Source organism: Harmonia axyridis, chromosome 6 (assembly GCF_914767665.1).
Source record: "Harmonia axyridis chromosome 6, icHarAxyr1.1, whole genome shotgun sequence".
Lineage (NCBI taxonomy): Eukaryota > Metazoa > Arthropoda > Insecta > Coleoptera > Coccinellidae > Harmonia > Harmonia axyridis.
This window is the reverse complement of record NC_059506.1, coordinates 21,817,673-21,832,125: the sequence shown is the minus strand read 5'-3', so window position 1 is coordinate 21,832,125 and position 14,453 is coordinate 21,817,673. Positions and strand designations below refer to the sequence as shown.

Sequence of the window (14,453 nt, the reverse complement as noted above, 5' to 3'; positions counted from 1 at the left end):
GTTCTGTGGAACGAACATTTCTAGAAATATAAAAGTTATATTTTTTTTACTGAATGGGGTGACTTGAATTTATAGGGTTTTGATAAGGGATTATTGCCATTTTGTTCCCTTTTATTTCAAGTGCTTCGCTGAATTTCCAGCAATTGCCCCAATATCCACAAATAAAACTTATCTTTTAGTTATAATTATTTATTTTAAATTAATCAAAAATTATTATCGATATTTTTATGAAATACAATTACTGAAATTTTTAATTCGATGAGCGAATAATTCAATTCAGCTTCAATTCCATTCCATTTTATTTTTGTTTTCATTGGATTGATTATTCTGAATCACTGCTTCCTTATGAAAAGTAAATATTTTTTCTCGTCAACCTCAGATCTTGAGGTCGATTTTGATAGATCCATTTCTTCATCTGCAAATAGGAAAAAAGGAGTTAGTACCTAAAATTAATCTCCAATGAAAACGAATAAACGTGATTCAGCTTTTGGTGGATAAATTTAGTCAGGTAAGTAAATATGGAAATAAAGTTGAACAAATTCAGAAAGCCGAAAGAAGAAAAATAGCCAAATATCAAGACGAGATTCCAGATGAAAACTTGAGTGTCACCAAATGTTTGAAGTAAAATATGAAAAAAAAAGAGGCGATTACAGGGATGCCTATAACAGTTATTGAATTCCGATTATTAATATTGCAGAAAGGACATAATGGAATGTAAAAAATTCCAAGCAGGAAAGTAATACTTTTCTGATTGATATGTGTCTGCAATAGTATATTCTAAAACAAGTTGCAAAATGGGCTCGTATTCCAACACGAATGCAAAATTCGAAAACGAGCGACGAAGGAAAGAGTTTTCGAACGCATGAGTGTTGGAATTGCCTTCTGCAACGAGTATTAGGCGATATTTTCTCTAGTTCAGTCAAGTTTTGTGAAATATTGTCGAAATTCAATAAAAAATTCATATTATATATCCTAGTGTCATTTGTGTGTATCTTGGTGTGTGGCAGTTGGTGTGACACTTACGAAAATTGACATTGAATTGACATTGAATTTGAATCGTAGGTACGTTTCGAATTTTAAAATAATAGACTAGTTTAGTGATGTTGATAATACTATATTTGACACAATAGAATTAAAATATAGAGCAAAACTGATAAATCAGTGAAAAAATTTTGAAAATCCATCAATAAATGACTGAGAAATAGATTATTTAAATTTACGTATTTTAGCGCGGAACGTCTTTGGTCTGTGACGTCACTGCTCTTGCCTGTGATCGCTACACCATAAATTACGTTTAAATACTTAGCCGCGCCAAGACTCTCGCGCCGTTTGTAGTTGTACAGTGTAGTTTTAACTCGAGTTTTGTTTTTATGTCACCATAATAGAAGAAGGACAAAGTGACAATTTGCCTAAAATAGATATATTCGCAGTGATAGAGTTTTTTTCTTCAAATCCATCTTATGTCAGTGCAGAAATAAAAGGAGTTAAACTTTTCAAGTAAGTATCTACTTTTGAGTTTGCTTAATCATGGTTCAACTTATAACGATGATTTATTTACGTTTCATAAACAGTTTGTAGTTGAGTACTGGTTGTTGAAGTCTATCAATGGCGAAACATATTTATGTGAGGAGTAAAAAGTAAAAAGAGAAAAAAGTAATTTATATGTATGTATATAGTAAGTTATTTCAGCCATCGTGTAACGAACAAAACACGACACGAACGGCACAAGTGATTGTACACCAATGAATTCGTAAGCACTCTGCGAATACCAGTCGTCTAGTGTGTGACGTCACGACACTTACACGTACTATGAAATTATTCTTCAAAGTCCCATAACTTTTTCATTTCTAGAGATATTTCAATGATTTTTCCACATTTTTGTTTCATTTTACTTAAATTTTTAGAATTGATCCTTAACAAAAAAATGAAAACTTGTCCATTTACAATTACGCATTAAATTCGTGAATTATGTCTGACATTAATTTAACACCACCAGAATTAAGAAAAATTGCGATTGATGTTGCAAATCATTCCACTATATCCAAATTATTATTATTATTATATTGACAATTATTGACGTGGTTGAATTTTGACAGGAAGGAAGTCAGTATAGACAACCACAAACCGAAAAATATAACTGAAAACGATGCTGTAATGAGTTCATTACAGCACTGTTTTTAAAACTGTTATGAACACATTACGATACTGAAATAGAGAAAATTAATATTTGCATTTGACATTTCGATATTGTACATGAACAAACTTCTGTATTAATTCATTTGTATTACCTCCTACGTTTTCGTATATATTATTCCAATCTTGTTCCTCTCCTGATGCGAATTTCAGATAGAATAAACTGGTGCATATCACCAGAATACCAGAGTAAATGAAGACAACATTCCAGAGATCGAACTGAAAATATGGTGAATTATTTGGGGCTCAATACAAAACGGAAAATTCCTTACATGCGAGTTCAGAACAATTGCACTGATTTCGTTGAATAACAAGCTGATCCACGTAGCAGTTCCGTAAACAATTGATGAGAAATTTGTGGTGATATCGTTACAGTTGAGTCTGGAACCACATATGGTACCAACGCTGCACACAGAGACAATTACCCAAAGAGCTATACCAACATATTGATTGCCATTAAGTCCAAAAGAGAGGTATAAGAAGAAAATCGCAGGTACGCAGCTTCCTGGAAATAGAATAAATTATTTTATTCAATAAATAATGTTCGTTTTGAATCAAGGGATATATTTGCTGGTTAGACTGAACTTCAGACATAACAGGCCAATTGAAAAGTCCCCGGTCTACCATAGTAAAACACATTTTTTTGGGAAAATTCGATTTTATTATCCAACATAGTTTTCTTCGAGGGAGATACAGTGATTATAGCGATCTTCAAACTTTTAGATACCATTCTTGTAGTTCGATTTGTTTTTCGCTTCAAAATAGGCCTCAATTTCGGCGATTACTTCCTCATTGGCGCTAAATTTCTTTCCAGCGAGCATTCTTTTGAGGTCTGAGAACAGGAAAAAGTCGCTGGGGGTCAGATCTGGCGAATACGGTGGATGAAGAAACAGAACAGAAGGCCAAATTTATGCGATTTGGCCATTGTTTTCATTGATTTGTGACACGGAGTATACGCTTTATTAGTGTGATGTCACACACAGCCATTTTTGGTTCTCCTGTCAGTGTTCGGAATCCAAACAAATAAATTGCCATTCAAATTAGTACGGTGTCATTGAAGGAATTGGCTTATTTTCATAAATAAGAGTATTTGAGGAACTATTTCAGTATTAATTGATAGACAGAGGGTACGAGGTTAATACCAGTAAGTTTGAATCCTGTATCGTTCCCTAGATTTTGTAAAAAGCCGTGTTTATTAGTTGAACTTCAAGTTCGAACTTACTGGCATTAATCTCGTCCCTTCTGTCTATCAATTAATAGTAAAATCGTTCCTCAAATAATCTTATTTATCAAAATAAGCCAATTTCTTCAACGACAACGTACTAATTTGAATGAAAATTTGTTTGTTTGGATTCCGAACACTGCCAGGAGAACTGAAATGTCGGTGTGTGACGTCATCACTAATAGAGCGTATTGTCTTGATGAAACAACACCTTTTTTATCTTCAAATGGGGCCGTTTTTTAACGATTTCATTCTTTAAACGATCCAATAACGCTATATAATAATCGCAGTTGATGGTCTGGCCCTTTTGGAGGTAATCAATGAATATTATACCTTACGCATCCCAGCTGACTGTTGATTGGACTCCGGAGTGAAATGATGGGGCCATGTTTCATCCATTGCACTTAAACAGCTTCAGAAACTGCTTAGAATCATTAACACGTTGTTGCTTTTGATGGATTTTGAGTTCGCGCGACACCCATTTCGCACACATATTTCTCATGTACAAATATTCGTGAATGATGTACACGTTCAGATGATATCTTCTGTCAGCCATCTCTATCGACTTCACTTTACGGTCATTCAAAATTATTTTGTGAACTTTTTTGATTTTTTTGTCGGCGACAGCCTCTTTTGGGCGTTCACTGCGTTCGCTGTCTTCGGTGCTCATTTCACCACGTTTAAACTTAGCATAATTATGGTTAATACTTAGCATAATGATGGTTGATTTTCCTGGTGCAGACCACATTCTTAGTCAAGCCAAAGTTTTGCTTCAACTGTATTTTTTCCCTTCAAAAAGCAATATTTTGTCAACATACGAAATCTTTTTTTTTTTCACCTTTTTTCAAATAACAAAAGTAGCTACAGTAACAACGCAATATCTCACAAACTAATGGTCGGACTGCTGTCAAAATTTAACACGTATCATTTGAAGGTTGGTACTAACTAAAAATCATATGGATTTTATACTAGCACCCTCATCTGTGCATCAGACAGGGGACTTTTCAATTGGCTGTTAGGTAAATCTGAAGGCTAGTTAGGTAGAAGATCATAAGATTTTATTGCCGAAAATAATATGCCAAAAGTACTATGAACGTTCTTCCAGATTAAAACAGTTCAATACTGATTTATGTAGAAAGATTTTCTTTCAGATCACTTACATGAAATAAAAGAACTATATGTATACAAAAATTAGGGGAACGTTAATGACAAACATCCTGATCATTGACTACATTTTGAATATAGAATTTTCGAAAATACCTTCATATCTATTATGTGGGTTAAATTTTCAGCAAAATCATCATCATGTAAGCTTTTCAAATTTCCATGTGAATACTACGAATGAGAAATCTACAGTTATAACCTTCTGATCTTTGTTATCTTCACCTACCTATGGTATTGAAAATTTTTCTTGACTGTCCTATTGATGTCCTATTTTCATTGATGAGTAATTGTGCTATTCCAGAAATAGCGAAACTGAGCACCCAAGTGATGAGATTGATTACAGCAACTAAGTTGTTCTGAAAGTAATAGAGCCTTGAAATATATTGGATAAGAAAAAGAAATAAAGTACATACAACATATATTTTCTTAAGAATACAACACATTCATAGCCTAGAACTTTTATATTTGTCGGTATGAGTTTTATTTTGAGATATTATAAAAGGAGCTTACAAAATACATCCAGTTATGGATTTGGCCGTTCACAGATTATCATAGATAGACACCTGTTTGCTTCACAGTATGAACATCAAAGCTTTGACGATTTTTATAGTTTTGTTTAAAGTTTTTTTATCATATCATATATTTTTTAAAAGGGAAAAAAAGCGATTTCATTTTTCACAGAAGTTCATATGGTTTACATTCAACAAAATGAAAGTTTGAATTGAAACTTCGAAACAAACTGCAATAAAAATTTTTTTTCACATTAATGGATTCTGCTGAAAAAAGTGCCTGTAGAATGCTTTTGTTTCATGTTGATAGCACCAGTAATACAGAAGTTATGAGAACTTTTTATTTCATGCTATTTTCGAATTTTCTCTTATACCTTGAAGACAGTTTGATTTGAAATTTTTCAGTTTTCACCAAATTGATTCTCTCAAAAAACTATCCCGAAAATGTGCCATTCATTTTTTTCTAGCTCAAAGGGATTCTGAGATCCCCACACTAGCAGGGCCATCACTAGCCAAACTGTCACCCTAGGCAGAGACCCAATTTGCCGCCCTGACAAAAGTTGATTCTGCATGATGCTAAAAATTAATATTGGCAAAGTTTGGTGAATTTGTATTCAAAGTTTCAGTGTGGAAAACTCCCCATTTTTTTTTATGAATAATATTTATGAAAAAAAATGTATTACAAAAGTCATTTTTTTTAGGGATTCAAATTTAAATCGAGTAGTTGATTTAGGAAACTTGGAATGTAATGAACGAAAAACGTGCTCAAGTGAAATCTTATGAATAAATAATGAAATATAATAATAATAGTAATAAATAGAATAAAATGAAGTGAATTCAGGTTTCAGATTCTTCTGCCGAGTCTCGACTTCATAAAACTCTTTTTTTTTTTCTTTGATATGATTGAATATATGTATATGATAATAATATATCATCATATTTATAACAATTGATGATATGATAATAATATATGTTGCAGACATTCTCGATGCGAACAAGTTTGAGATTAGTGAATTTCAAAAAAAAAAATCAATTTCGTGACGGAACATTGAAATAAATGCAAAAAAAAGGAAACATTTTCTCTTCAACGATAGTTGAAAATTGGCGTAGGTATTTATCTGTCTCTGCAGAAACCCACATTTCGGAGTAGTTTTTATTTCTTCGATTATTTATTTTTTTTTTTTTTAGTTCCTGATTCAGAATGAACATGGAAGAAAATGCAAAAAAAGGTATTTTTTGCATATAACTCGAAAAATAACAGTTCTTCGTGAATAATTCTTATAAATTTTGATTTGAGTAAGTACTCTGTTGTACAAACACTCTCACGGTATTATTTCTTCAAATATATTCATTTAAATCAATATAAGGAAATTACTACTTAATATCACAATTTACAAATAATTATTTTGAAAATGCTTTTTTCTAAAATGATTTCGGCTTCACAGTTCAAAACCATTTGGATTGTATTGGAAGAAGAAATTATTGAGTGAAAGATATGCTATTAATAAAAACTCAAAATTTTGGAGTGGAAAAAAGTGAGTTTTTGTAGTGACAGATAAAATACGCCAATTTTTAACTATCGTTTTAGCCATCACGGTTTGTCGTTGATGAAAAGAAATAAATTCGTAGGGTTTTTTTTTTACTTTGTTTTTGTATGGAAAAATTATTCATGAAAAATCGTTATTTTCCGAGTTGAATGCAAAAATACGCTAAAAACGAAATTTTGTAATGTTTGCATATTTTAGTCGTTCGGTCAAGAAATTTTCGTGAAAAACCACAGATTAAGCACCCCAAAAAACTTATAAAATCTAAGAAATCGAAATTATCCCAAAAAGTGGATTTTTGCAGAGACAGTAAAATATTCCAATTTTCAACTATCGTTTGAGCCAGAATGGTTCATCGGACAAAAAATTTAATGAAACTAATATGAAATTTTATATACATACTTTTTTATACCGGAAGGTCATTCACGAAAAATTGATATTTTTCGAGTGATATGCAAAAAACCGCTAAAAATGATTTTTTTTACCTTTTTTGCACTTTTTTCAATATTTCGTCACGAAATGTTGGTGACAAAATTCAGATCAGGTGGAGTACCACAAACAACATATACAATAATCGAAGAAATCAAAACTACGTCAAAACTTTCCCGTGAAAAGCACAAATTGCTGATGCCAAGAAGTGTTTTCCTGTATTTTTTATTTCATAATTCATTAATACATATAATGTTTTGTTCAAAAATACTTACATGATTTAAATTAACCTCATAATGGAACCTCAAATATATCGGTACATTAACTGCAAGCACATAGAACATCCAACCAGCACCTATTTGAGCCACAACTATAGCCCAAAAAGGCATCGATGTGAATATTTTACCCCAAGGAATCTGAACCTTGAATAATTTTCAATAAGAAGAAGTTATATACTAAATTAAAGTATTACCGTCTTCGAAGTTGTGACATTTCCTCTGTTGTTGACAATATAATCCAACTCAACTTGTGAGATCTCCTTTGGATACTGCTCAGGGGAATCAGCTCCATACATGGCCATCAGGACTACCCAAATAAGGGCTAGATATCCAGTTGTAGTGTAAATGGAGGTATACTTTAGATTGGTTCCAGACGACAAATAGCTTCCCATGAACAAAGCCATAGCAGTTCCGAGAATTCCACCTGAAACAAGTGGTTTTGATTCATAAATTCCGATAATAAACATCTGGAATAGTCAGAGAAAGAAAAATTGACCCCACCTGAAACATTTACAGTTTATGTTTAAAATCAAATAAAAAAACCAGAACCGTAGAAAATTCAAGACGAATAAGTAACAAAAATTATCTGATCTTTTCTGGCCTCGAAATAAACGAAGTTCAAATTTTGGGTGTTGATATTAAATTGCAATTTCAAGCTTTCAAAATTTTAAGCTGATCACATCATCAGAACCATAGAAAAGTTATACATAAGCGAAAATAACTTAGGGACCAGTTCTGACATTTGAGAGATAAAGACTAGGAATTATATTACTACCACCATTGGCAGAGATTTTATTTGTTATAGAAATATTCAGAGTTTATATTTAAAAAACACAATGTTTGTATTATCATCAAAATGATTGCAATAAAAAATGAATGATCACACCAATGGAAGTGCGTCTAGAATGTTTTCAGAGCTTTTAGTGACGGCCGAGAGAGCACTGAAGATGACCAACGCCCAGTTCGCCCTGTCACTGTTTCAACTCCGGAAACAGTGACCAAAATCAACCAAATTGTGCGTGCAGATCATCGAATGAGAATCCTGATGCACAATTTGGTTGATTTTTGTCACCGTTTCCGGAGTTGAAACAGTGACGGGGCGACCTGGGCGTTGGTCATCTTCAGTGCTCTCTCGGCCCTCACTGAAACGCTTACACCCCTCAAAAATACTTACACGAGATAGAGAATTGTCCCCATAGACCTCGTGCAATAATTCATAGCACTCAGTCGGTGTTTTTGTTAAAAAAAAACACGTTCGTTTCAACCGCTACTGCACAAATACAATTATAGTGACGAGAACGTGTTTTGGTACGTGCATAGACAAGATATCTAGATACCCAACGCACTACTCGTTTTTTCCCCACCCCTCTACGGCGCCCTCTAGGAGGGCAGTTTCGTTATTTAATAGCCAGACCTTGTATTCTCAATATAACAACACTCATTATTCGCTGAAAACTGATTTACTTCGAATACACCTGTATGTTACCGAAAAAGAAACCTTTTTCTGCTAGTTTATTGTTTTCCTTTAAGTGATGAGATAGTGAAGATTCCACACACAAAAAATTGTCCTGTTACATTCAACAAGTTGAGAGTTGTTAGGAGGATAAACTCACCTGCATAAACTGTTGTTCCAAAAGTTGTTCGTTCCTTGATTGGAGACCATCTGTTTATAGCTTCTGCTGGCATGGCGTACAACAAACCAGAGCAAACACCTTGTACAGCTCTGCAGAATACGATTCCTCCAACACCGTACTCATTCGATATTGTTGCGAAATTCAAAGTAACAGCAGTTAGTACACCCATGAAGATCATCATGGGCCACCGAAATCCGAATTTTTTGCATATGTATCCACCAAAAAGCTCAGTGGCAGTGAACGCCAACATGAATGATGTAAACATTTGACTAATTGATGCATTTGTAAGATTTTCTAACTGAAAATGAAAGAAAATGTCGATGTTTAGTGGTGACAAGGAGTTTGTAATTTCATTTGGACAAAGGCGTTGATTACATTCAAGGGTTTCTCAAGTCATCAAGTAGAATATTTAGCTCTAAACGTTGTGAGAATTATTGTTTGTGGCAGGTAACGCTTCGGCGTGAAACTATTTTGGCATAACTCATTTAGGAGGTTTTGATTCAAAGTTGAGTGGAATATCTTATATACAGGGTGTTCCTAAATTGAACGTACAAACGAAAAGGGGAGATTCCTTAAGTGAGTTTAAGAAAAAAAGTCCCATAAACATGGGGTCGCAAACGTTTCGTTTCCGAGATACAGAGTGTTGAAGTTTGAATTTTTTTCAAGTTTTTTTCTCATAGTATCTACACTTCACAAGATATTCAACTGAAAGTTGGCATAGATATTACATTTGAGAGTTCTCACCACGTGACATGGCAATTTCGATAGAAGATCTACAGGGTGATATTTTTTCTGGAACACTGCCACCTGTTCTACTGCAGAACTTTTTTTTGGTGAGCAACTGTTAATTTGAAAAAATGTAAAAAAAAGCTCTGTTCTTATACTAAACTTTTCGGTCTCTTGTAGTTTTGTCGTATCTACCAACGATTTCGAGAAAAAAAAATTTGAACGATTCTCTCGAAATTCTCGTTACTATGATAGGAAGGCAGAAGAACAGGTGGCAGTGTTCCAGAAAAAATATCACCCTGTAGATCTTTTATCGAAATTGCCATGTCACGTGGTGAGAACTCTCAAATGTAATATCTATGCCAAATTTCAGTTGAATATCTTGTGAAGTGTAGATACTATGAGAAAAAAACTTGAAAAAAATTCTTCAACACTCTGTATCTCGAAAACGAAACGTTTGCGACCCCATGTTTATGGGACTTTTTTTTCTTAAACTCACTTAAGGAATCTCCCCTTTTCGTTTGTACGTTCAATTTAGGAACACCCTGTATAATTGATCTTTCTTTTTATCAAAGGAAGTTTTTATTTGGATGATATTTGTAAAGGTATTTTCGAATAAATAAGGGAAGGTCACCTATGTTGGCCTACTCAAATTTGATTCTCTGTAACTTCCATATTTGCGAACTCAACATTTACTGCTTTGAATATATACATGCAATTTCTGATTGAGTGAGTTTTTATTTTGGGTCAGCAAGATGAACATTTTTCGAGCCTTTGCCATCATGAGAAAATGTCAGAGCATATGGTGTCATAGATCAGGAAAATAAATATATTCTACTCAATTTTTTTCATTTAGAACAAAAAAACGAAACAGGTTATATTTATCAAATAAGGTAATTTTTTCCATATTATTATGAGAACGAACTCATATTCTTTCTATCAAATGCCTGTGCACGCGCATATGATGTATTCTTTGTAATTCTCGAAGAATTTTTTTTCTTTCCATAATTTGACGGTAGAGTAACCAAAATTTTTTTTATACTCTCCAAATTTTGTCCATTTCTAAATTTTCTCGTGTGCTCTAGATGTTCAACACCGACTTTTCTACCAGCACAAATGTAAGGTCTGGGAACAGATTATGATTTTCGCATGCAGTTCCACAAAATTTTTCCTTGAAGGAAAATAAATGAGTTAGGCAAGATGATAAGGTCTTTTTAGCCTGGGTTTTGTTCACTCAGGAATCAGAGAAAGTGAAGTAGCCAATACAATTGCCAGAAAAGAAGCACGAAGACTCTTCACTGACCCCGGAAATATTTTGACTTCTAGAAGTTCTAAGAACTAAAAAATCTTAGCAGGAACATGCTCACTGTTTTTTTTACAAGGCCATGCTGCCTCAGGAAGCACCTAACGAGAATAGAGTCATCAGAAACTGACGAATGCAGATTCTGTGGGAAGCAAAAAAAATTTAAGAAGTCAGGATGTAACCTGACTATTCCAGGTTATAAGAACTCTGGAACTGGAAGACCAGATGTAGGTATGTGGTTAAAAGCGAGGTTAAATGTGCCCTGATGGGGAGCACAATATATCTAAGGTCGTGGTGCACTGTTACTCCTTAATGTAATGATAATAATTATGCATGTTGATGTCATCATCAGAACCACAGAAAATTCAGGAAGAATATAAAAACTCACCCAATATTTCCGTGAGCACCACTTGAGATTTCGGATATTTATTCCTAAGTATCTAATATCATAAGGGCGTTTAATTTTTGGCTCAAAGTATTACTTATACGAAATCTTTTGATTAACGGATCAAGACCATTAGATGAGGTTCGATCGAAATGATTCAACTAGATTTCAGCACAGTCTACTTTGAACAGTGAGGTATATTATTCTGTTTTTGTAGTTGTATTTTACTAATTAGCGCATTGCGTAACAGTTTCAGCTTGGGAATTACCTGCAATACAATTTTGAAAAAATGATAAATTAAATTTGCTGAGTGATAACGTTCATTTTCATCTAGATGAAACTAGGATGAATCAATAAAAAGGCTGGGTTGAAAGAAATTCACCTATGTTACGCTGTCGCCAGAATTTTATGTTATCGGTCTTTATCTCTTTTTATGGCAATGAAAAAACGAACCATTCTCTCAGTATTTTTTTTTTCACCGTCCGATCATTCTGTCATATTTGTCATAGACGGTTCTTTATCACTAATTATTCAACCTTTCCGTCAACTCCCTTAAAAATTATTAGATTTAGATTCAGACAAGAAAAACCGATTTCAAGAAAATTAATGTATTTCAACTTACCTTTGGATTAGTTACTAACATTGCCGGTAGTGTTGCTGAAAGAGACATCTCAATGGCGATAATGATGACATAGAATGAAAAATGTAGCAGGATTTGCCAATGACGAACTCCACAGCATCCTACAGACGCTGGAAAAAATAAAGTACTCATCAATATTTAATGTGGAATTTGTTGGAAAAAGTGAAAAAAATGTTTCGCATACCTAGAAAATGCAATCTGTAAACAGCAGGAAAATGAGATTTTTCTAGCTTATAGGGAAAATGATACTATTTTTCGAGCTACATAGGAAACCAAATGCAGTAATGATATTTTCTGCTCGAGATTGGACAATGTGAACAATAAATTAAGACAGAACTCAAAGATGTTCTTAGAAGTTTTCCATCAACTTATTGTACTGAGGAATATGGGTATTATCAGGTGGTATGTACATATTGAATATCTTGAAAGGACTAATCACTATATTTGAAATATTTGTTTGAATAAAATATTTCTCGACAAACAGATAAACTTATTTGTCATGTTAAAGGCTCGAAGATTTTATGAATATAATTTTTGAGGGATGAAAATTTAACAATTCTGAAAAGTAAAATCTAGAGTAATTTATAACTGTTAAAAGTAAGTAAATATTTACCTCAATATGATTGTTTATTTGAGTTATAATTCAGCTAATCATTAATTTTTCGTAATGCTACAGGAATGTGCAATTTGTCACACAAGAGCGCAGAAAAGTTTAAATTACTATACTAAAAATCTTATTATGTTCCATATCTCCTCATAGTTTATACATACAGAACATTGACTCAATATTTCATCAAAGTCGATTGTAAATTTCAATAAAAACATATCTTTTATATAAGGCAAGTAGCTTATAATTCATATAAAATTGTGTGGGTGATACTAACTTAAGAACTAGTGAATATTTATAATCTTTGTAAATTACTCAATAATCTGTGATTCCTAAATATATCATAATGATGGGTATTAATGAATTAACAATTGGAACAAGATTTTTTCGAGATTTTTAAACGAATCTAGTAAATAAAAAACAAAGAATAGGTACTACAAAACACTGTGTCTGTATGCGAGAAAGCCATGAACAAGTGATTAAACATAAAAATGAAAACTTCTATGGCATAGAAAATGGAAAATAATCTGAATTAAAATTTTTCAATATTTTTTATGATGAAATTAAAAATGTTCTGAATTGTTATTGCGAAATCTCACCTGGTGGTTTGGTAGTCTCCTCATCAGCCATGTTTGCTGAAAAAACTTGTGAAGCTGAGGAACTTTAAATCGTAGAGCAAAATAGTGAACCTCTCGCCATGAATTGAAAATAATTTCCGTAAAATCGACACACCCGACGAAAATTTGCTTTATCAAGGACAATCAAAATAGAAATATCTATTTGTTGAGGTAAGGAAATTGAGGAATGAACGCGATTGGCTCAAAGAGTATTAATATAGTACATTTTCCGTAACACTTTGTTATCATTATGTCCGATTGATATTCCAATTGTTGATGAAAAACCACATTCAATAATTAATGATAGTTCAGTTTGAGGAAACTTATTATTTCGCTAAATTCTCAGCAAGATCATGAACACCGAAATTATGACGGATTAGGGACTCAGCCACCTATGATTTCGCCGAAAATATACTTAGAATTTAAATAAGAAGCTCAAAAAATAACAGAACATTTCAATTGATAACAATACCTATTATTTGGTACACAATATTTTAAAATAGGGATAAATTTTTTGAGAGGTAGTTCTGCGACCAGACCGCTCTATAATTTCACCACAATGTCTTTTTTGAGCCGGCAGTGGTTTCAAACGATAAGATAAGACTCTGTCCACCCGTAAACAAGATAGCTATCAAATGGAACATCTTGAAAAATGCTAAGGGTAGATTCGGATTTAGAATCTCGCAGTTGAGTTAATTGCAAAATCCGACTAGGGGTTTCGGAAATTTGGGCATTCGAAAATTTTGTTTTCCTGATTATTTCAAAACTACATATTCGATCTAGACAAAATTTTGCCTTAAGATGTACAAGAACAATTTCATTCTTAGAGCGTCAAGAAGAATATCGAGAAAAAAAAACAATATTGTAGTGACTACAAATCCGAATGAGTTGAAAAATTTTGCGTGTAGATATCACAATTTTAAGTAGAATACCAAAAAATATACCTCATCTTTCCGTTACAACATATCTTCTAGATTAAATAACTGACAACAATAACTTCAAAACAAAATACATATCCTATATTCCTATTGTATAGTTCAGTGGTCTCCAACAGCGCAGTACTTTTTTCTGATTTTTCATAGTTGTGTCGACATAACTGACTCTAGAATGACTCAGAATGCCCGCTATACTAAGTGAAAAAAAAGCGAACCAGAAAAAATAGTAAAGGAAAATAGTGTTTTTTTTTAAACTAAGGAATCTTG

The 14,453-nt window shown here is 32.9% G+C and overlaps 1 protein-coding gene across 2 annotated transcripts; it reads right to left on the bottom strand.

The window, feature by feature from the left end:
- Nucleotides 1–307: 307 nt before the first annotated feature.
- Nucleotides 308–13,405, bottom strand: LOC123682541 (sialin-like). 2 transcript variants are annotated; one of them, XM_045621191.1, is made up of 9 exons: nt 13,234–13,405; nt 12,010–12,137; nt 8,953–9,271; nt 7,534–7,763; nt 7,337–7,477; nt 4,806–4,935; nt 2,466–2,698; nt 2,289–2,412; nt 308–415 (listed from the first exon to the last, which is right to left on the bottom strand). In XM_045621191.1, exons 1-9 carry the CDS (start codon nt 13,262–13,264, stop codon nt 333–335), a joined length of 1,419 nt encoding a protein of 472 aa, XP_045477147.1. In that variant the 5' UTR covers nt 13,265–13,405; the 3' UTR covers nt 308–332. The 2 variants fall into 2 exon arrangements, with proteins under 2 accessions (XP_045477147.1, XP_045477146.1); XM_045621190.1 differs by having other exon boundaries at nt 7,337–7,483; nt 13,234–13,402.
- Between the last annotated feature and the right edge of the window lie 1,048 nt (nt 13,406–14,453).